This window comes from Podarcis gaigeae (genome assembly GCF_964106915.1).
Source record: "Podarcis gaigeae genome assembly, chromosome: 2".
In the NCBI taxonomy this organism is placed as follows: Eukaryota; Metazoa; Chordata; class Lepidosauria; order Squamata; family Lacertidae; genus Podarcis; species Podarcis gaigeae.
Window position 1 is genome coordinate 69852311 of NC_139679.1, and position 22761 is coordinate 69875071.

The following is a 22761-nucleotide window of genomic DNA, read 5'->3' on the forward strand; positions in this document are numbered from 1 at the left end:
GCAGGAATCCCTAGCTGCAGTTACACCCTTGGAGTTGGAATGTCTTTGCCACAGAAAAAGCACTGCTCATCTCATCTGAGGAGGATGAGATCCAGAACCCTGTATTACTTTGGGGTGACAATTCACCCTGCAAGCATGAAGTGTCACATACCTCTCACTCAGCCTTCAGGCTGTTTCCCTGACCCACCAGCATCCGAAAACTAAAGCAGGGGGGGAATTGGTCATGTGTAGTTGTCCCAGGCTGGAGTTGCACCATGTGTTGAACTTCTGCCTGCAGCTGTTTTCTGGGGATTGGAGCGGGAGGGAAATGCTGAGCGAGTGGAAGTCCTAATGCCCTCCCACTTCTGCCCTCAAGAAGATCAATCATTGCAGAGGCTGCAACCCTAAGCACCCTTCCTAGAAAGAAAAGCCTCACTGAGCACAGGATCCCGCTGTGCGATGCACACGGAGGAGCCCTAGTAGAGTGGTGGTGGCCAAGGGCCCCGATTTGGCGCAAAGAAAACGCGGAATGGAGCTTCTCTCTGCCTTACCCACCTACCCGCAGCACCCCCAACTTTGTCCTTCAGAACCGTCGTTCTGGGTTTCATCAAGAGCCCCCACGCCAAATCCCTCCGCTTTGGCGCCCCCTTTTCCCGCACTGGGCCTTCTCCTCCTCCCCATATGTGTGGCAGGCGAAGCCAGTCCCCTCCGAGCGACCCCCATCCCGCACGACAAGGCGCCTGGCTGCGACTCCTCCGGTGCCGGAGACGCCGTGTCTCTCGCGGTTAGTGACACAAGCGTTTCAGCATCCTCAGCTAGGCCTCGGCCAGACGCTGCCAGCCCGCCTCCCGCCTGCGCGGCCCAAGCGCGTCCCTAGCGCGGGGAATCCCGCGCGGCTGCCGGCCGAGGCCTTCGAGGAGGGGACGGAGGGGAAGCAAGGGCTCGTCCTTCGCGCGGGAACCGGGCGCCTGGAGGGGGAAGGAGGAGGCGTGGGCGGGATGTGCGAGCGAGCGAGCAGGCAGGCAGGCAGGCGCGCCGGCATGGTTCGTTGACTGAGGTATTTATTTTGCAGATTTATTTCCTCCCCGTCGGCTTCCAGTCAATGCAAGCATTTCCAGAGCGGCGGCCCACAGGCAGCAATCGCAAATGAAATCAATAAAGCCGATGTCGGAAGTGAAAACAGCAGGTACAACAGCAGCATTTGCGGGGGAAAGAGAGAAATAAACATACCGTCTTCAAGAGGCTTAAAAGGAGTAGTAATTAAGAGAGTTCCTTCGCGTCTCCCAATAAAATATTTGGGGGGTTGCCCCCCAGTTTATGGACATTGCCATTCAAATGGTGTGTATGCAGCGTGGCATGTGAACACTTACGTGGAGCAGGGCTTGCTTCCCCGCCCCCAATATTTTATTCAGGTTGGCACCCCTGGTGTCACACTAGGACCTGGGAGACAAGGTTCAAATCCCCAACTAGTCATGAAGTTCACTGGGTGACCTTAGGCCAGTCGGAGGATCTCAACCTAACCTACCTCACAGGGTTGTTGCAGATATAAATTAAGAGGATGGAGAACTATGTATTATTACACCTTGAACTCTAGCAAGGGGAAAAGAAGGCATTTGCAACACATTACAGTAGTCTGATCTGGAGGTTTGTAGCACATGGCTTAACTTGGCTAAGTTTTCTCTATCTGGGATGGACTGTACCAGCTTTAGATGGTGGAAGGCATTCCATCCCATGAAAGGCACATGAGCTTCCAATGACACAGCTGGATTTGTCAAACACTGATCAAACACTCATGTGTCAAACACTGTCCAGAATGCATCTTCTCTGAGACAATGACCCATAATGCTCTCTCTGCCAGTTTATTAGGCCACATCCACTCCCATTACTGATGCTTGATGCTGATTTAGCACTTCCACTGCCTCACTTAAATCAGATGTAAAGGAGAAATAGGTATCTGCTACGTACTCCATGGTACCTGATTCCAAATTTCCAGATGACCTCAATTCAGCATTGTCATGTAGATGGTGTAAAACATGGGAGACAAGATGGAACCCTGTGGGATGCTACAGAGCCAAACAGCAACCACCTAGCATCACGTTCTAGAATTTGGCTTGCAGGTAGGACTGTGTGTCCAGTCCAAACAACCTATGCAGAAAAATAGCATGCCTGATGATTTCACAAGCTATTGTCAAAGAGTATACGGTCACACTTACCCTGGACTTTTCCCAGTAAAACAACAGGGTAACTAAAGCAGTTTGTGGGCTCGTTTCTGATTGGGTGTACCCTTAACTTGTAGAGAAAAGGAAGAACCTATCAGTCCTTGAGCCTGTGAAGTAGTTATGAGGAGTGTCTTTGAGCCTGTGCAGAGTACTTTGCCCTCCATACATCCAAGGTCAAAGGAGCGGTGTCAAGGTAGGTTTCAGCCCTAGCAAATTTCATTTTGGAAATAAAATATTGATCACATACTGGATTTCAGGACACTTAAGGTCTATGGAACCCACAAGGTATCTCACCTTGGACTGCAGAGCCAAGCGCAACCCTTTCACATGAAAATTCATTTGTAGCTTTTTCTTTTCCTTGAAATCCTGCTAAACAAAGGATTATGTGTTATTTTAAAGTTTACTTGTATTGTCAACATTATTTATGGCAACTCTGTACTTGTCTACTCAGAAGAAAGTTCCATTGAGTTTCCAGGACAAGTGGGAATAGAACTGCAGCCTTAGTCCCAATAAAGTTATGATCCCCCTGGCTCTTCATTTTCAGATCTGAAAACATTTATTTGTTTATATTTGTTTGTTTTTTCTGGCAGTGAGAGAGTTCTCACTCAAAAGAATATGTGTGTGAGCAGAGGTACTTATGAGATGTTTGGGGACAGAGGTGCATAGAATTTGTGCTGGACCATAACGTTATTTAGGTGGGCGGGGGAGAGAGGGAATGATAGATCGGGATATGAGATTTGTGTTTGTATTTCAAGGAGGAAATGTGAGGCTATAGTGCAGGATTGGCTGCATCTTGGGAAGTAGCAGGTCTGACAACCTAGAAAGTGTTTGGATAGTCAGAGGAGAGTGTTTGGTATTTGAGGGCTGATGTTTGGGTGGGATATGGAGCTTGTGTAGCGGCAGTGAGTATTTTGTTTGCGAGGTGGGGTTAGCTGTTTGCATCTGGGGAGAGCGGAGAGTAGATGGAGGGTCTCAGTGCACAATTCCCTGTTGTGCTGAGCTGTGGGACACGGCAGGGGGGTGCACGGGAAGGGGGTTGTGGTCAGAGGGATGTGGTGACGCTGGTATGTGCTGAAAGCAGGGAGGCAGCAAGCTTGCCGCGCTGCCATGAAGGGCTTTTTGTTTGACTGCAGTTATGTACTATAAATCAGGAGCAATGCCCCAGCCCTGGCCCCTCTTGCAGGGGAGGAGAGAGGAAGAGACCACATCCAAGCCCTGAGCCTGCAGCATCTAGAGCTAGGCCCTTTGCTTTGCTAGACCCTCGCTGGGTGGCCTGGAGGCAGAGGTTCTCGGCAACGCAGTGTGCTGTCGACAGATGGGATGCCTAAGCTGAGGGAGAACCCATTGCAAAGCTGAGGAAATGGCATTAAGAGGGACTCTGTTGGCACTATACCAAAAGGGAGTATGCTGGTGGGGTTGCCAAAAACTAGCAGACAAAGCTGAAGATGATAATCTGCTAATGTCTGCAGATCAAGCAGCCTTTAATGTCACAAGATCAGGGACCAGTCAAAAAAATTGGCAACTTTATATGCCAGGGGTTGGCAAGTCAAGTGGCAGTTCAGGAACTGCAGGGAAGGGGATCTGCACACTCTTTCCCATGGCATTCATACAGTAGCTCACAGCAGTATCAGTCACATTATGAGCTTGTTCCACCCACCCACATTATTAGGCACAGCAAGTCTTCGTTCACACATACTAAAGCCAATGGTGTCTCACACCCTTTTGAAGAGTCTTGCCCCACCTGGAAAGTTTGCTTTACTTATTTATGGATCCATTACAACTAACAACATATAGAAGACTGGTTTCCATCCCCCAAATTTCTTGCAGTTAAGGTTGCCAACTGATCAGATGCATAATTTGCCTAGACAGCTTCTGTACTCTAGCAGCAGTTTGATCTGCAGAAATGTGAAGAGCTAAGCATGACCTCCTGCTAATGTTTGCAGGGCAAGCTGCTGTTAATGGTACAGGAGCAGAGGCCAATAAAAAAGCTGGCCACCCTACATTCAGCAAAGTCATGATGTTCTTTTTAAGTCTGCTTTTTACAGCGACTATATCCTCCATGATGGGCTATGCAGCTCAGGAAGGGGAATAACAGGCCCTAACAGTCAGATGGACAAACAGTTTGGGGAATATGGACTTCCGCTCCTACTTTACGCCACCCCCCACCAGCATGGGTGTTTATTAAATTGGAGGCAAATTTTTTTTCATTTAAAGGAGTCTAAAATCACCCACTGCTTCTGACTATGGCCCATTAGCTGGCTGTAAAGCCAGGGTGAGAGGCCAGCAGCAATACTTAGAGCAGGCTCTCCATCACAGAGTGAAACATTAGTAAGGGTGGAAGCAGCTGGGCTGGGAGCCCACATGTCCCACTGGGGTGAGGCCCTAAGGGTAGTGAGCAGTAGCCAGAGCTGGCTGGCCCAAGGAAAGACTCCAGAGCCACAAGCAGCCTTCGTCTCCCATTCCCAAAGAGCAGACCCTTTGCTCCTCCCCAGCCAGAGTGGCAGTACCCATCCAAGGGCAGGCATAGGCCATGCAGAAACAGGCAAGAGAAAACTCAGCCACTCTGTGGGCAACAGCAGCAGCAATCCAGGAAAAAGAAGGGATGGGGGAAAGCACCCCCCCACTCCCCTCCTCGCGTGCCCCCCTTTCTCTCCCACCCCTGAGCTCAGCCACAGGCGCCTGGCTTCAGCTCCAAACAAATGATTAGAAAGCTGGTTATAATTGGATAGGGGGAAGGAGGAGGGGCTCGCCTGCTGAGAGCCACTTGGATCCAGGATGGGAGAGAGACAAGGGCTGCTGGCAGCTTCCCGAAGGAGAAGGAAGACTCTCTGATCCTCCTCTAGGCAGAGACGGAGCCAGCCACAGGGTGACTGAGCCGGCAATTGCAATGGAAAAGATGCTGGCTTGTGTTTTGGCTTTCCCCACCAAATAGCTGTGCTCCCTTAATTTCCTCTCCTGAGTTGGCGGTTGCACTGGGAGCCTTCGTGTAAAGGCCCCAATTATCTGTTTGAACATAACGGCTTGGCTGTGGATGCCCCTCTGCGAACTGTGCAGTTTGCAAATCACAGGATGCAATGCTGTCTCCAGGGGCACAGATAACATTCATACCCAGCAGCTGCTGTAATCCAGAAGTGCATGGCTACATCCGCAGGCAGGCTAAACCACCCTCTGGTGCCAGGGAGTGTTCTTTCTGTAATGAATAGGGGGTCATTGCTTACCTAAAAGAAAGGCTTGTCACCTTCAGCTCATGCCGGTTGGGCTGTAATCACACCTGGTGCAAAGCAGCTTTGCCCAGGGATTCAATAAGCTGAAATGCCTAGCCAAATTGCCATTGCTCGGATAGCTGGCAAAGTGCTAGATTTGCCTCTGGTTTAAATTTCCTTCCGCTGGTGTCAACCAGGATGGCATTTTGTAGGAGTCAGGTGGAAGTCTCCAGCATATTCAAGGTATGAGTAACACTGCTCTTGGAACCAGAGCGCCAAATTTGCCACCTAGTACTCTGAAGTCATTTTCACAAGTGGCATGCGCCACTTGATCCAGTGAACATTTACTCCAAAACAGCCCTTACTTGCTCCCACTTAAGTGTTCCCAAAGGACTGTAGTCTTCAAGCATCTTTTCCTGCTTCTGTAACTTGAATGCACCAGCTCTTCTGACTATGATGTACATATGTGCATGTAAAAATCAACTTTCCATCACACAATGACAGCATTGGTAAAAGGTGACTTTCGACTAAAAGGTGACTTTAGGATCAATTGTGAAAAGTTGGGAACTATCCCTGTAAGTCATTTGATCCAGAGCCACACATTCATTCAAGAGACCAGGACACGGGCTGCATCTATTTTATTTTAATTCTGAAAACTGATGCCTCAGGATGGTGTAGTTGAAAGCCTCCATGTGATGTCTTTAATGATGTCAAGCCCAATTACAGTGGTCATCTCGCTTGGCTCTGTTTCTTAAGTAAAATGCCAATGTCAGTGTGAGTCCAGCATTTTCTCGAGACCTGAGAAAAGACATCCCACAACCGCCATTTAGGTAGCTTTTTCTGCAGTTAAACCTGCCTTATTTAGCAAGGTCTCCCCTCGCTAAATCTACATTCCTGCTGTTTAAACCTATTATTTTCTTTCCTGGCCTGATAAACAGTGTCCCCTCCTTCCCCATGACATCCTTTTAAATGCAGAGCCTCAGTCCAGCTGTGATCATCAAACCAACCCTTCCAGAGCAGGCCTACTGTTTTCTAAAAGCCTGCTCCAGAGCAAAGAGACTGAGAGCTGCCAGTGCACCCATTAGATTCAATGAACAGAGTTGTGCTTAGATGTGGAGGTCTTGATTAATGTTTAACAAAGCTCCTTGGATTATCTCTTGCCGAGGGGTGTAGCCTAGTGTAGTTTCAGTTCCAAAGGCATTGTGGTTTGACCTGGTCAGGACTGACTTTGTCTCTCCCCCCCCCCCCCCCCCAGGCTCTTATTCTGTGACGTTTCATTCTCTGTTCACATGGCTTGATGTATGGGCTGCCTTTTGCCATAAGATTTTTGTTGAAAGGAGGGACCTCTCTCAGGGATCCCTGGTGGACAAAGGTGCATTGGGAAGCTCTTGAGCACATGGAGACTGCTGCTGTTGTGTTGCAAAGGGATCTGGGTTCCTCTGAATGGATGCTGGCTGGCAGGGATAAGGGCAGAGTACAGGCCAGGCTCTTTCTAAACCCTTTCCCCTTATGCCTCAGCTTGAGAACACAAACCCCAGAAGACGATGCTGAGCCAGACCCTCCCTGAGCAGCCTGTCCTCCTCTTGGCCCTACTCGCCTCTGAAGATCGCCAACAACTTAGGTCTTTGAAGTGCCTCCCACTATCCCCCCCCTCCACCCCCATCCCATCCACTTGTCACAGCAGCTGCCTGCCCTTTGCTCTGCTGAGGTCAGAGTGCTGGCTTAGGGCGATGATGGCCACATCTGCTGCTCTCTCTGCGTGGCCCGAAAGAAAGTGAAGCAATGATTTTATTTTTCATTTTAAAAAGGAGCGGGGGAGAAGCAACCGAGAATGGTGTTTGTTGTCCTGCAGCTGGACTGCACCCAGGTCTCTTTGCAGCCCAGCAGCATCTGTGGGACAGAAAAGAGTTCCAGCCCCAGAAAATGTACATGGCAGGAACAATCCCAACCTTTTGGGGAACTGTGGTTGAAAACCTTTCACATTCAGAACTGGGAATTAATGGCTAGGGTGCTGATGCTTTTGGCTTTGAGCTTCTGCTCCTTTGATTTGTGCTCAGCTTGTCTAACCAGGAAAGACAGAAACATGAAATTACTCTAGACGTGTGCTAATATCACAAGAGTTTGCAACGCCAGTATTGCACCATGATGACATCATGGTGCATGAAAATAACATCGTCTTTCAATCTGCTGCTTGGCAACAGGAACAAAGTGCTCGTTAAACACTTATGTTCAACAAGGATCAGCAGATGGGAAACTTTGGACGAACAGAGGGGAACCTGCTTCTTACCACTTTCTGACTGTTTCCCAACCTTTGCCAACAGGAAAACAGTAGCAGAGTCTTTCTGGGACTGAGTGCTACTGTCCCATCAAGCGAGTGCTGGAAAAAAGTCAGAGCAGAAGCCTCACTCTGTTAAGCTGAATTTTAAAAAGAAAAGAAAACATGTTTCTTGTAGTAAGTGCTGAACTAAAGAGCAACACCTCCCTCACATTAAATCAGGAAGATTTACCATAATAATACTGTAACTGATACCCATATTTGGAACAGTGGAGGAAAGGAGTGTTAAGAGAAACCACATCTTTATCCTCAGAAAAAAGGAAAAATCTGGGTTTTAAAACACACCCATGATGTGGGGATCTGGCTCACTAACTCTTTCTTCAAAACAAAAAAAAATCCTTCCAGTAGCACCTTAAAGACCAACTAAGTCAGTTCTTGGTATGAGCTTTCAGATATAATGTATCTGAAGAAGTGTGCATGCACACGAAAGCTCATACCAAGAACTGACTTAGTTGGTCTTTAAGGTGCTACTGGAAGGAATTTTTTTTGTTTTGACTATGGCAGACCAACACGGCTACCTATCTGTAACTAACTCTTTCTTCTTAGTGCATACTGTCCTGCTTTATACTTTTAGGGGAGCCATGATGGACCAATTTGCTGCATTGCAAAGAATGGGCTGATGAAGGGACTCACACCAGACTATAATGCAAAGGGGAGAGCAAGAGGGGCAAATTACGGTATATACAGTATTAATTGAAAAGCAGCTTCAGAAACTTGCCATTTTGAGAGCGGGGATGAAAGGGAAGGCTGCTTAACAGCGGCACGTAATTTTGCTCCCATAAGAAGTAGTGGTGGCCACCAACTTGACTTAAAAAGAGTAGACAAATTCATGGAGAATAAAAGCTATCAATGGCAACAGGCCACAATGTCTTTGTTCCACCTCCACTCTGAATACCAGCTGCTGGGATCATAAGTGGGGCGAGTGCCGTGGTGCTCAAGTCCTGCTTGCAGACTTTTCATGGGCATCTGGTTGGCTGCTGTGAGAACAGGATGCTGGGTGAAGCAGGCATTTGACTTGATCCAGCAGGGCTTTTTTTCTTACATTCTGAAGGGTGTTCGTTGTCTGGGGAATGGCTGCATCTCAGTGGCAGATTAAACCTGGGACCTTCTGCATGCACAGCAGGTCCCAGGTTTAATCCCTGACATCTCCAGGTAGGGCTGGGAATGTGCCGGGTCTGAAACCCTAGAGAGCCACTGCCAGTCAGTGTGGACATTGCTGAGCTAGATGGACCACTGACTTTGTGAGAGATGGCTTTCTATATTCCTAAAACTGTTTCTAGTAACTCATGGAGGGAGGGGTGGGGGAAAGAGATCCAGAGACAGCATTCAGAGCGGAATCAGGTTAAGCAGAGGTTGAACGGCCACCTGACACAGATGCTTTAGTTGGGATTCCTGCATTGCAGGGGTTAGATTATATGACCCCCAGAGTCCCTTCCAGCTCTTTAGTTCTATGATTCTATAAGTAGCTTTCCCCTGTACTCCTCCATCTCTTGAGGCTGCTTTAAAAAAAATATCCCACATACATCTAACATGTATGTGGCTCATCCCAGATACCTAGGAAGGCTTCTGTTCCCATTTGGGAGTGGCCTGCTAGCTTCCTAAACTGGCTCAACTTTGCTGGGAATGACTGATTCAGTGGCGGAGCTGATGCCTTGTGTGCAAAAGGCCCCCAGTCCAACCTTGGTAAAGTTGTGAAGGATTGCTGCCTGAAACCTCAGAGAGATAAGACAGTACGGAGTTGGTGGACCAATGGTCTGACTCACTATAAGCCTTTTATCTTATCTATCTTCCCCGCCCCACATAGATATTTGGGAGGTCCATTGATTTATTAATTTATTGCTGTAGAAGGAAAGCCAGCTGAACCCCTGGATTATCCACTAGGCCCTGCATTCCCTCACACACTCTGTCCCCTCGTGTTCATCCCAATGGGGTGTAGATAAATACAGATCAGGGAGAGAGATGTTAAAGGAGTGTGCTTTCCCTACCCATCCCCCCCACTGTCCCCCTCCCTGGTTGTTTACACTGAGCTGTCCGAATCAAACAAATTCCATCCAGCTTAAGACACTCCCCTCCCACTGCCCCTCAGCAAACACCCAGCCTTACTTGCCCATCGCCTGTTAAACACTCAGGAGGGAGGCCTCCTGCAAGCTTTGTGTGGCCTTTGTGAATGCCTGGAAGGGCCCAGTTTCCCAGGACTTCACTGAACAGGTTTTAGAAAATAGGTCCTGTGAAGGACCTACTGGATTGTTAAGATGAATTTGGACCATGAAAAATGCTTGCCAAGGTCAAGCTTTGAAAAGTGGACAGGACTTGACAGTGAAGAACTTAGAGGTGGGTCCCTATGTCTGTGTGGTGCTCACTTCTCCAACTCTTCTTGTAGTATCCCAACAAAAGTGATGGCTTCTTCTTGGGTGCATTAAGCTATAGGATTTGCCGCCACAAGACATAGTGACAACCACCAACGTGGATGGCTTTAAAAGAGAATTAGACAAATCCATGGAGCATAAGTTTGTCAATGGCTACTAGCCAGGATAGCTATGTTCTATCTCCACTGTCAAAGACTGCATGTCTCTGAATCCCAGTTGCTGGAAACAGCAAGTAGGGAGAAGGCTCTTGTGCTCATGTCCCACTTGCAGGTTTCCCTTAGGCAGCCCTGTCTTACGATGTCTCACTAGCAAGCAGTTAGTCTGATATTCAGTTCTTCTTCTGTTGCTAGAGAATACGAGCCAACCCCCAGTCATGCACTTCTTGTTTATTTTATTTATTAAAAAGCGTGTATATACCTCTCCATTTTCCACAAATATCTAAGTGGTCTATGTTTGCTCCTGCAGCTATCCCACATAACATCCTCGTAATGTTGCAGTTGAAACTTGAAATGGAGCATGGAAACACATCCACTCTCCACAGCCTTCTTTGCCGTCTCAAATCATAGAACCATAGAGTTGGAAGGGACCACAAGGACCATCTTGTCCAACCCCTGCAGTGCATGAATCTTTTTGCCCAACGTGGGATTGGAACTCACAACCCTGAGGTTGAGAGTTTCTTGCTCTAACAACGGAACTATCGTAGAATAGGGGAAATGCCATTTGTACCAGTTAACTACAGTGGTACCTCAAGTTACATACGCTTCGGGTTACATACGCTTCAGGTTAAAGACTCTGCTAACCCAGAAATACAGTGGTACCTTGGGTTACATACGTTTCAGGTTACATACGCTTCAGGTTATAGACTCCGCTAACCCAGAAATAGTACCTTGGGTTAAGAACTTTGCTTCAGGATGAGAACAGAAATCATGTGGCAGCAGCGTGGCAGCAACAGGAGGCCCCTCAGGTTAAGAACAGTTTCTGGTTAAGAACAGACCTCCGGAATGAATTAAGTTCTTAACTCAAGGTACCACTGTAGTTTGAAAATATGCCCACTTTGTATATCAAGGATGAAACCGAAGCCAGTTCAGAGACATAAAGCGGTGGGGGGTGGGGCTCCTGCACCTTTCATATATATATTTGCTTATTAAGCTCGATGGCAGACCACTTCCTATCCAAGTATCCTGAAATGGTTTACAAAATAAAATTCCAGCATTAACATGTTAAAAGCATATCAAATCAAACAAGTATTGAAATATACATAAAATCAACAGCAAACAATAAAACAGCATCAGGGAGATGCACAATGAATCGCCTTCTATGCTTGTCTGATCCAAGTAGAAATTAATGACATTAAATTTCTCATGTATGATAACTTCAGCACGTCTACTCTGAGTAGGACCGGCGTTGGATACAAGCCAATATCTAAAATGGGCCAATAACCTAGTCTGGGAAAGCCTGAGTAAACAAGTGTGTTCTCTGTGGGTGCCTCCTGTAAAGTGGGGGTGAGGAGAGTGTTCCAGAGAGTGGGCACCACTACAGGAAGGCCTGTTTCTGTGTCGTCGCCAAGCAACATATTGTAAAATGCAGTACTGCTAACAGGGCCTCCTCTGAATATTGGCTCAGGAGCTGACAGGCAGCCACCACAGTGTAACATGCAAGTACAGCCAGGTACAACACACAGGACCGTTGCTGCTGCATTCTGCACTAGCTGCAGTTTCAGAAGCAGTCTTAAGGGCAATCCCATGTACAGCATGTGATAGTAACCCACATGGGAAGTTACCTGTCGAGGTAAGAGCAGAGTTTTGACACCAACTGAAGCTGGTAATAGACCCTTGCAGCTACCGAGGTCACTTGCTCCTCTAGTGACAGTGATAGTTTCAGAAGCACGCCCAGACACCCGCTTTCAGAGGGAGCGTAACCGCATCCTGAACAGTCTTCCCAAATTCCAGATCTATGAACCACCCAGCCACAAGCATTTAGCCTTACCAGGATTCAGCTTCCCTTCACCACATCCATCTCACCGCTATACCCAGAAAACAGCTCATGTCATGCACAACCTCTACTGACTCTGAGAAATAGAGCTGAGTGTCATAGGTGACATTACACCCCAGATCTCCTAATGGCTGATCCCAACAGCTTCTTATATATGTTAAATAGCATTGGAGTCAAAATAGCGGTCTGAGGCACCCCACAACATAACTGACAGAGCTAGTCTGGGAACACAGCCCCGCAAGTATGAATGGAGCCGCTGTGAAACCTACAACATACAGAAGTGGAGAGGAGGAGAAACTTGTATGCTACCTTGAGCTCCTTGGAGGAAAAGTGGGATATAAATGCAATTACAAGTGGTGTGGTGATGATTCAAGGTGAACATTACACAGAGAGAGACTAACTCAAGTTGAAATATCCAGACGTGCAAAAAAGATGTGCCCATTTCCCCTTTGTACAAACATCACAGGCACTAGCCAGGACTAAAACTTCTTGAACGCTAGCTTGATCCCATTAGATCCTTGCTATAATTCCTTGTGCTCTCCACTCTGAGGCTGTTTTTATTATTATTATTGCGTCTGGCCCCACGGATATAATCCTCCTATAAGATTGTTCCGTTCTGCTCAGCACTGGTTAGACCACAGCTGCAGTACTCTGTTCAGATTTTGAACGTTTTGATTACTTGAGACTTCACCACAAAAAATGAGTATAATGATAAAGAATTTACCAAGGAAGGAAAGAATGAAGGAGCTGGATGTCTCTAGGGTGCATTCACGCAGCACTTTTCTCCTGTGGCAACCATCCTCTGCTAGGAGGCTGAAAGACCCAGATGCGTAGCTAGGGGTTGGGGGGGGGTACACTGGGGGTGGCACTTATCATGGGTCATGCAGTGCACCCAAGCCACACATCTCTCCTGGGAGTGGCGCGGTGGCTTCGGTGCCTGCAGCTCCGCACTGCCCAAGATAGTGTGAGGCTTGCATCAGCCCACGGTCTCCACCTCAGCCATCCTACAGCTAAGGGGGAAGCGGTGGACAGACTCCTTGGAGGCTACGTGGCGTGCATCACGACCAAGCGGCTAGCTACGCTGCTAGAAAGGCCCCTCTTTGATTCCCAAGAAGTCCATGAGCCAATGACTTCAGATCTTCAAAATGCACAGGATTCTCAGGGAGAAAAACAAGGCTACTGCTTTCCTTTAATTTGGCAACCCACACCATGCATGCCGTCATAAGATGAGTGTGGACATCAGGTCACTAAAGGAGACAGAGATTGTGCAAAGGCATCTTTGGTGAAATCTGAAAGCCTCACCTGACTGACAATTTTAGCTAAATCATGTCCCCGTCCCCACCCAGCCTTCTCAAAACAGTGGCTAAGGGAACAGTAAAAAAAATGGCAGGGCTTTGGCCCACTCTCAATTTAAACAGCCACACCTCCGGGAAAGGATCATTTCTGAGATGCCCTTCCCTCAGTCCCCATGACTTAAGAAATTGGATCTTTGATCAGGACGCCAACCAACCAAGATAGAGCATCCATTATGGCTGCCCAGTATTCTATTTGGTACCCCCAAATCAAGATCAACCACTTAAGGCACCATTATCTTGAGACACAGACTTTCCCACAGGTGCGTAGGGTGTTTGTTGAACTAAGGTTCCAACAGATGCCCTCAGCATATTTAGAGGGGAGATACCTGGGAATTCCCCATATGGGTGCATTTATGGATGCGAAAAGGTTGAGGATGTCCTACATTACCTGCTCCTTTGCCCCTTATATTCAATGCCCAGAGGGGAAAAAATTATCACTTGTTCTTGACTGCCTCTCAGGCCGATTCCCCCCAGGAGGTGACAGTCAAGCAGCTAGCTGATATAGCTGATAAAGATCTACAGATTACACACCTGGAAGCCAAATTTGCTCTGGCAGCTAAGAAGCTCCTTTCTGAATATATTAATGCTCTCTAATTTTAAAATTTCATACTGTAAACTTTTTAAGCTGTAATTTTTTTATAGAGTATGTCATGCAATTTCAGAGGAAAACCTTGTCTTGCCCTCTGCAGTACATTGTAAAGGCCTTTGGCTGTGCACAATAAATTGACTGATTGATTGAGATGCCCTTACATATCCAAACTGGAGGAACTAATTCCCCTATGAGGACACGTGGGACTTTTTAGTTTACAGGGGACAGTGGTAAAGGTGTATAAGACTATGCATGGTGTGCAGAAAGTGGCTGGAATCAGGTGTAACATGTGCATGTCCAGATTCTCCACTGGATCCTCCACCTGGGCAGCTCTTCCATGTTCCTCTTATTCTGTCCAGCTGGTCTTTCATATCCTGACTGTACTTCCTGGACTGACACAAATTCAACACAGACTGTTGTGTTGTTACCTGGTACGGATGGAAACTGGTCAGCTGTAGAAATTCTGACTCTATGGAGGCAGAAATACTTAGGCATCTTACGGGGCTCTTGGTTCAGGGCAGACACTCCTGTGTCACTGCCCCACCACCACCACCACCACCACCAAGGGGATGGAGCTAGAAAAGTCTGAGTGAAGTTTGCTTGCAGGCTGCAGTGCTGCTGATGTCAAAGACCTGAACTTGAGCAGCTCATAAGGTATAGTGGAAAAGAGGAGATTGAGAGGAGACGGATGGTGTGGAGATCTCCAGTCTTGAGCATCTGAAAAGGGACCGGTAGAAAGCAATCACTTTGATGGTGTCTTCCAAGACTGTGCTAGCTTGAACAAAACCAGAGAGGTTTCCCCCCCTGAGGAAATATGCGTAGGATCGGCTTATGTGAATCCCAGCAACCCCCAAACAGCAATTTCTTGCCACCTTGCATGTGTGCTAGAATAAGTAGCAAGCTCTTCTCCCTGCTTTACACGACAGCAGCTGAGATGCTGCAGGAAGGAAGGGAAACCTGGTCTGGGTGGCGGGACTAGAGGCACGAGCCTGATGGTACTAGGTGGTGTCCAGGGGGTTGCTGCGTCCAATTAGCCCAAGCAGAGAGCTCCGAGCTTTAACTGCAATGACAGGAAATCAGCCTCAATGTGTTTACTGTGGGGGGATTAGAGCTGTTTAACCCCAGGCTCCCACATTTGCCTAGTTTTTTATGGCAGTCTTTAAAGACCCTCTAATGAGGGTCACAGCCACTTTATGGTGTTGCTGGCAGTGATAACACCCAGCTACTTACAACAGCAATTTGCAAACAAGCTGCCTCCACCACAGGGCACGCCATAAAGGACAGGAAGGATAGGTAGACCTGATGCGCAAGACCTTGAATCAGAGCAAAGGCAAAGAGACAGATATAATGTGAGCAGTGTGCTCTTTCCCTCCCAGATCACCTTTCTTGCTATTCTGCTAGTAGCAGCTTCTTTCCCAGGCTGGAGAAAACTGTATTCGCTGTGGAGCAAAATGCTCATGTGTTAGAGCAGAGCTAAAGGTGACCTGCAGTTCAGCTAACACACAATATAATTTCAAAGCTAGGCTTTAGCCCTGAAATATGTGGAGAGAGGGCCCCTGGGCATGTGCAGAGTTCATCTCATCAGCATGGACTGTCCATAGCCCATCCACCCTCCATCCAGGTATAGCTGTCCCGGGAGAATCTGGAAAAAATGGATTTATTCCATGAACTCCTTAGTGCTGCTGAATCAGATGGGTTCTACACTGAGAATAAGGCAAATAGGGTTCTCTACCCTGCCCAATAGAGGACAAAACAGAACACCAAGAGCAGAGCAGAGAAAGTGAAAAGGCAGAGGCGGATTTAGGGGAGTATGACTGGTTTGCTTGCACTGGGCGCAGAGCCTTGGGAGCACCACAACTATGATGAAGATTGGGAGGCACGAGGCGGGATGGGTGCTGAATTTTGGCGTCACACAGGGCACTGCTAAAATTTGAGACCCCAAAGTCCACCACTGGAAAAGGGAAAGCAAGGAAAGATAAAGGAGGAGACATCCCCTGGTCTACACACTACATGGTCATGTAGCAGTAGACTGTACCACTTCGGAATGCAAGTGGGAGAATCACACTCTGAATGCTCCTATATAACAAAACTGGGGCAGGGAGATTTCCTTGCAAGTAATAAATAGCTCACTAGCAGAGCCCATGTTTTGCATGTAAAAGGTCCCAGGTTCAGCACTTGGCATCAGGTGGTGGAGGGAAAGACTTCTTCAGCCTAAGACCCTGCCCGTCAGAGTGGAGTAGATGATACTGGCCTAGCTGGACAGGCAGGCTGATCTGGTGGAGAGCAACCTCCTGTGTTCCCAGCCTTTCTCCTAGATGTTCAGGGGACAAAGAGCAGGGTTGTGTTCTGCTTTACCTGATGGCGCTTGGAGTGGTTGGTTGGTTGGTTGGTTGGTTGGTTGACAGCATTCTAGTTTTGGTTGGTTGGTTGACACGGTTCTAGTTTTCTTTTAAAACCATCTAAGTTGGCGGCCATCACTGCCTCCTTGTGGGAGCAAGTTCCATAGTTTAACTATAACCCCAATCCATGGACTGATATGCTTATGGCACTCAGCATGCATTACACACATCAGTCTTGCAGAACTATATGATCATGAGTAGGCCAGGGGTTGGAAATATATAGCCTTGAGTCTGAGATTAGGATTGCGATAGGTACCAAAAGGGCAGCACTCGCAGGATGCTGCTGGGTATTGTTCAGGGACAGTAGCTATGGTTGAAGCCATGCATTTGAGTATTTGCTTGCTAAATTTGTATCCTACCTTTCCACCCAGTGGAAGCTAGTGACCATGATGCTAGTACAATAACATATAATAAAATGCATGAAATGACAATAATATGTGATGTACGATAACATACAAACGCAGTTAATAATGGTTTTGTAACTGATACAATAATTGCAAGCGGGCAGTGTGCTGCAGGGATAAAAGTATGCTAGAATGCTGAAGCTATGGCCCAAAAGGGCATGCATGTGCGCATATATATATGCAGGGAGATATATATATAAATAAATATATATGGGGATATATATCTCGGTTCCTGCATCTGGCACTGACTGACTGTGCTCCTGCCCTTTCTGTGCTTAGCCTCAGAGTAGTTCACTGGAGGCCCATGCAGTGTATCAAGCCCAGATGGCGCCCTGTGTGCTGTCATAATGTCTGATAATAATAACAAAGCAGGGGCTGTTTACTGCAGTGCTTTTGGCGTGTCAGGCCACAGCACTTTAAAGATCACAAGGGGGGGGGGGGAACAACCCACCATGCACCATCTACCCAGTGGAGAGATTGCACAGATCTCTCTCCTATCTAACACCCAGGGTCTGGGACATTTCCGTAAATAGTGCTTCTATTCTGGAGAGCGCGGCAGAGCATGTGCGCACCCGATGTCTGCGTGCGAGTAAGAGTTCCTGAATTTCAAAGTAATTATAGCACTTAGCACTGTATAAACTTTTTGTTTTGGAACATGCATTTGCTGAGAGATTGTGCCGCGCCAGTGTCAAACAGTTTATATAGCTTGAGCTTTTCCACCCGGGTTGCTTAAGCCGAGGAGTAACACTGCAGGCTGGTGTTCTCTCCACCTTTTCCACTGTCATTTGCTTCTGGATCCCATCCCCAACCTCCTGTGTCCGCTGACCCATGTGTGTCCCCTCCCTGAGCCGCAGTTTATGCTCAGCCCTTGCCCTTGCCCTTCCCCCTTTCTGTCCTTTGCTGGCGTGATCCTTGAGGTAGGGATTGTGTTTGGCTTTCTTTGTAGCATGCAGTGCCCTGCCACTTGAGTGCCAATCTCAGCGGAGGCCCCTCGGAGCTGCCATAATGTTTGTTAATAATAATAAAGGGCCGCTTGTGTTGAATTGCTTTCTGTGTGTCAGACCCCTACTGGCAGTGCAGCACTTCCTGTGGGATCAGAGCAAAACCAAACATGGGCTCGGATTGCCCCAGGGCAATGTATGTGGCTTTTATGAAGAACGTGATTTGCATAACCCGTGGGGTAATTTGCATTGTAAATCCAGGTTGCTCTCAGAGCTAGTGGACAAAGCATGCGAGCAACAGGGCTACGCTGGAATGCAGAAGGCAGCCTCAGAACAAGGCCTGCAAGCTTTGCTGTCCGGACGCGATGGAACTTCCAGCGGCAAACACAAGCCCTGGAGATGAATATGAGCACATTATACGCTTCTCTGCCTCTGTTATTTCCCTGCCTAATTACACAATCCTCTCTGCCTCCTATCCATGTCCATCAGGCAGCTGCTGCGGTTCAGGACTCGCATCAAGAAAGCTCTTAACTTCCAGAAGACCCAGAAATGTTTTGCTCTTTAAAAAACAGCAGCAGCAGCAGCAGCAGCAGCAGCAGCAGCAGCAGCAAGGGCTTAGACCTGTTAGAAGCAGTTGATGGGGGACAGCACAAGATGCCATGCAGTTTTGCCACTGACTCCATAGCCCATCTTTAGCAGCATATTTTTACTAGCAAAAAGATTATGAGGAACAGATAACTCTCCAGAGAGAGGGGTAAAAAAAAAAAGTTTTAAAGTGCTGGAGGTTGCAAGTCAATTTGGTCTCACCTGGAAGTGTTTTCCCTCTTAATCCCAGATGACTGCTCTTATTTACTCAATGGTGAAAGAAACACACTACAACATTGGGCACTCAGAGGCATTATTACGATTTTTACGCATGTTCCAGAGTTAAGCCCTGGCCGCAGATTCCAGGGCTAAGCCCTCTGGCCCCTTCAGGGAGGCCAATATCACACATTTAGGCTGGAGGGTCTAGAAGAAGGGGGGTTATTTTCCTTCTCTCCTCTCCCCCAACAGGTTTCCTCTCAGATAAAATCACTTCATGTGTTCCATAATTCCACCATGGAAAGCAATTCTCCTTAGAAAGGAGGTTAAAACCCACACATGGATTGCACAACATGTCAGGGCTGAACCTGCAGGGTCTTCAGTGCATGTGACTTGATGCCATTCAGCTCTTATCTCTCATTTTCATTTGATCTGAGGGAGTCACTCAAAAGCCAAATGACTGCTTGGTAGCTAGGAAGGACTGGATGGGACTGAGCAAGCTGAAACTTAATCCAGACAAAGCTGAAATGCTGTTGGCAGTAGAACCATCTGCCATAGGTTTGCGTTTACACTCTCGAAAGGGGTTCTGCTGCCTCTGAAAGATCAGGTTCATAGCTTGGGGGATACTCCATAGCCTGGCGCTCTTGTTAGGCATGCCAGTAGTGTTAGTAGTAAGGGGTGCCTTTTCCAAGCTTTGGCCAGTTTGCTGTGACCTTTCCTGACAATGTCAGACCTTGCTAGAGTCATTCATGCCCTAGTGACCTGCAATACACTTTCCATAGGGCTGCCCTTTGGGAACTGCAACTAGTGAAAAATGCTGCGGGTGGGATGTTGACAGGTATTAGGCACTGAGTCTATTGTACCAGTTTTCTGTGACCTGCACTGCCTGGTGAGTTGTTTCTGCACTCATTTCAAGGTGCTGCTGTTAGTCTTCAAAGCCCTCTGTCACTTGGGACCTGTTTCACTGAATGACAGCCTTCTTCCACCTGCTCCAATCATCCCCCAGCTCAGGGTTTCCCAAACTTGGGTCTCCAGCTGTTTTTGGACTACAGCTTCCATCATCTATAGCTAGCAGGACCAGTGGTCAGGGATAATGGAAACTGTAGTCCAAAAACAGCTGGAGACCCAAGTTTGGGATACCCTGCCCCAGCTCTGCACCCCTCACAACTATGAGGCCTACTTGGCTAGGGCCTTTTCTGTCCTTTCCCCCACCCTGTAGAAAGCCTTTGCCAAGTGAGCTCCACCTTTAGATGGCTGGTGAAGATGTGTTTGTTTAAAAAGGCCTTTGGTTGAATATTTCCCCCTTATTGTACAGTATTTGGATCTTTCCGTTCAGATGGCTGTTTTGTAATTATTATTGGGTTTTGGATTTTCTGCTCATATTTTATTGTGAATTGCTTTATATTTTGTGACTGTAGTTTCTGATTGTTAGCCACCTTGAATTCCCTTGGAAAAGTACGCAAGATGTCATTGTTTATGGTGATGAAGCTGTGCATGTGACAGAAAGCCACAAATGACCTCACGTTCCTAGGGTGTATATAACCCTGCAGCAAAACAACAGCAATAACCTACACATGCAGTTGAGACTCAGTATTAACGTTTCATGCTAATTCACAGACAGACACACCTAAAATTTGTAACCCAGAGTGTGATGGAGGCGTTTGCACTTGCCCTCTTTCATGGGACTATAGAGTTGGAACGAACCCTGAGATTCATCTAGTTCAACCACCTGAAAGCAGAAATATGCAGCTGTCCCATATGGGGATCAAACCTGCAACCTTAGTGGTTATCAGCACCACACTCTAACCAACTGAGCTATCTCTGCCTGAATACAACCCTTCCCTGATCTCAAGAGGGTGTAAAGGGTTGGAGGGCATCTTCCCCATATTATACCCCAGGTAAAACTATTGCGCCTGTTGCTCTCACCCTTTAAGAAAGGAAGGAAGAAAACCCAAGGAAGGCTGTGCGGCAGGCAAGCTCATCCACTAAGCCCAAAGGCCACAGTTACCTGGGGACTGGGGAGCCATAGCTAATCCCCCCATTCTGGGAGCCTATTGATATGGAAAGCTTTGCCTGAAAGGAGGATGCTCCACAGATGAAGATCTGCCCAGGAAGAATAGCTGGGGAGGGAGGGGGGAGTAGTTGGTTTGGAATGTGAGTTTGTTTGGATGCAACTTCACTTTAAGGGAGAGATTTAATCAGCAGTTTCAATAGCCCCTGTTCAGCATGGAAAACTGAGTTGGGAGGCTGCCACTGCTGTTGATTAATTAGCTATCTTGTGATAGCTTTTCCATGACAAAACAGGGGAGGGGAGGGGCAGCTTGCCCCTGGCTCATTATATTAACCAGCCTTACTGTTCCCTCTGTCCCCACCAGTGCTTCCATCTGCAGTTTGCCACCAAGAGACAATGGCTAATGGGCAAAGGCAGCAGCAGAGAGCATATTGGCAAGTTGCTCCAAAGGGTGTTTCCTACAGCCAACCTGGAAGCTTCGGAGCTGCTGTTGGATAGATTATATATATCCCAAAACTGGGTGAATCCATCCAAGTTGTGCTTGCCAAGCAATGCAGTGCGAGTGTTGTAGGAAAAATGGGGGTTGGCTTTTACAGCCCAACTTCCCATCAAGGGACTCTGAGTCCCCCAAGTCCATGATTGGTCAGAGGAGAATGGATGGAGGCAGGATCTAGTGAAAGCAAAGCAGATTTTTTTTTCCTGTTGCAATAGAGTTCCCCCCTTCCTTGCAAGGAGGCGAGAGAACAAGAACAAAGTGTGCAGGAACCTTTAAAGGCTTTAGACATTGCCCAACCCTTTTGCCAAGAACCACCCTAAAAGCATCATACATGCATCACAGAAAGAGGCAGTCAACCACAAAAAATTGAGAGTTAGGCTTCTCTCCTGCCTGCCAAGATACCTGATAATGATTGCATTACCTGGGCAGTCTGGCTATTGTTTTGAGATGATAAATACTTTAGTTCTTGAATCCAAGTCACAGGCCCACCCTATTCATACACAAAATATGCTTTTAAGACAGGATTTGAATGAAAGAACTATTGGGAAAGGTTGGGTGAAAGAACTATTGGGAAAGGTTTCTCCAAGGTATTTCCTTCTGCAGAAGAAATATTTAGAGTCACTAGGAGAGCCAATATGTCTTTTTTGGGGATTGTTCTGTGTGCTAAAATAAAGTGTAATTTCTCCCAGGGAGTATTCCCTAAATTTTGACGGGTGAAGGATTGGTTTTCTGTGGAGTGTGTGTCTGCTATATGTCTGCACCCTAGTTTTTTATAACACAAGGAAGATGTGGGGTGAGAAATATGGATGGTTCATTGCTTAGCTGTTTGGGAAGAGCAATGAGGCAAATTCCTTCATGTGGATAACCATCCCCACATTGTGATAACAAGCACAGACAATGTGGCTCCTCTGGAGGCTTCCTGGTGTGATAGAGCATCAGAGAAAGCCTCTGCTGGTGTTTTTCTTTTTCTTTTGAAAAGATTGTGTGTGGTGGGGGGAGGGCGGGGTCTGATAATTCACTGTCATCCCATTGTTTCCCTTTCCAAACATGCATCTGAATCCCAGATTATTAGCACCTGGCCATAGACCCCAAATGTAGGGTGGTTCTTACAGCTCAGCATCTGAGACCATCTTTCTGGCCCACCACGGAAAGTGGTTAGTTTGGTGAGTAACATAGAATTCCATAGTTGGAAGGGACCATAAGGGTCATCCAATGCAGGTGTCTCTCTGGTCCACTGCTGAAAGTGGTTAGGTTGGTGAGTCTAGAGAATCATAGAATTGTAGAGTTGAAAGGGACCATGAGGGTCCTGAAATGCAGGAATATTTTGTCCAACTTGGGGCTTGAACCCATGCCCCGAGTCTCATGCTTTACTGACTGAGCTATTCCAGAAGTGCCAAGGACATTCATTGGGATATTCAGGTTTGACAAGCTTATGGATACAAAATTGGAGTTTTTACTCCTGGATATAAAAACCTGGATAGAAGAAATGGGCCCTTATTTGATAGACTCCTTCTACGATTGGACATCCGTAATTAAAGACTGGCAAAGAATCGGAGGGATATAGTGTAATGTGGGAACTCCAGGAAGATATTAGAAGTGGAGGGATAGGTGAAACGCAAAGGGGAAAGAGGGGAGGGAAAATTGGAATCCAAAAGCTGTAAAATTATTATT

General features: G+C 47.3%; 1 protein-coding gene across 1 annotated transcript in view; it reads left to right on the forward strand.

Moving 5' to 3' along the window:
• Window positions 1-493: 493 nt before the first annotated feature.
• The window catches only part of FGFR4 (fibroblast growth factor receptor 4), a 49475-nt gene continuing 27207 nt past the window's right edge, over window positions 494-22761 (forward strand). The window contains 4 exon segments of the mRNA XM_083726252.1: window positions 494-642; window positions 644-763; window positions 1052-1141; window positions 1143-1165. Of these exon segments, the coding sequence (XP_083582378.1) occupies window positions 509-642; window positions 644-763; window positions 1052-1141; window positions 1143-1165 (367 nt within the window). The 5' untranslated portion in view covers window positions 494-508.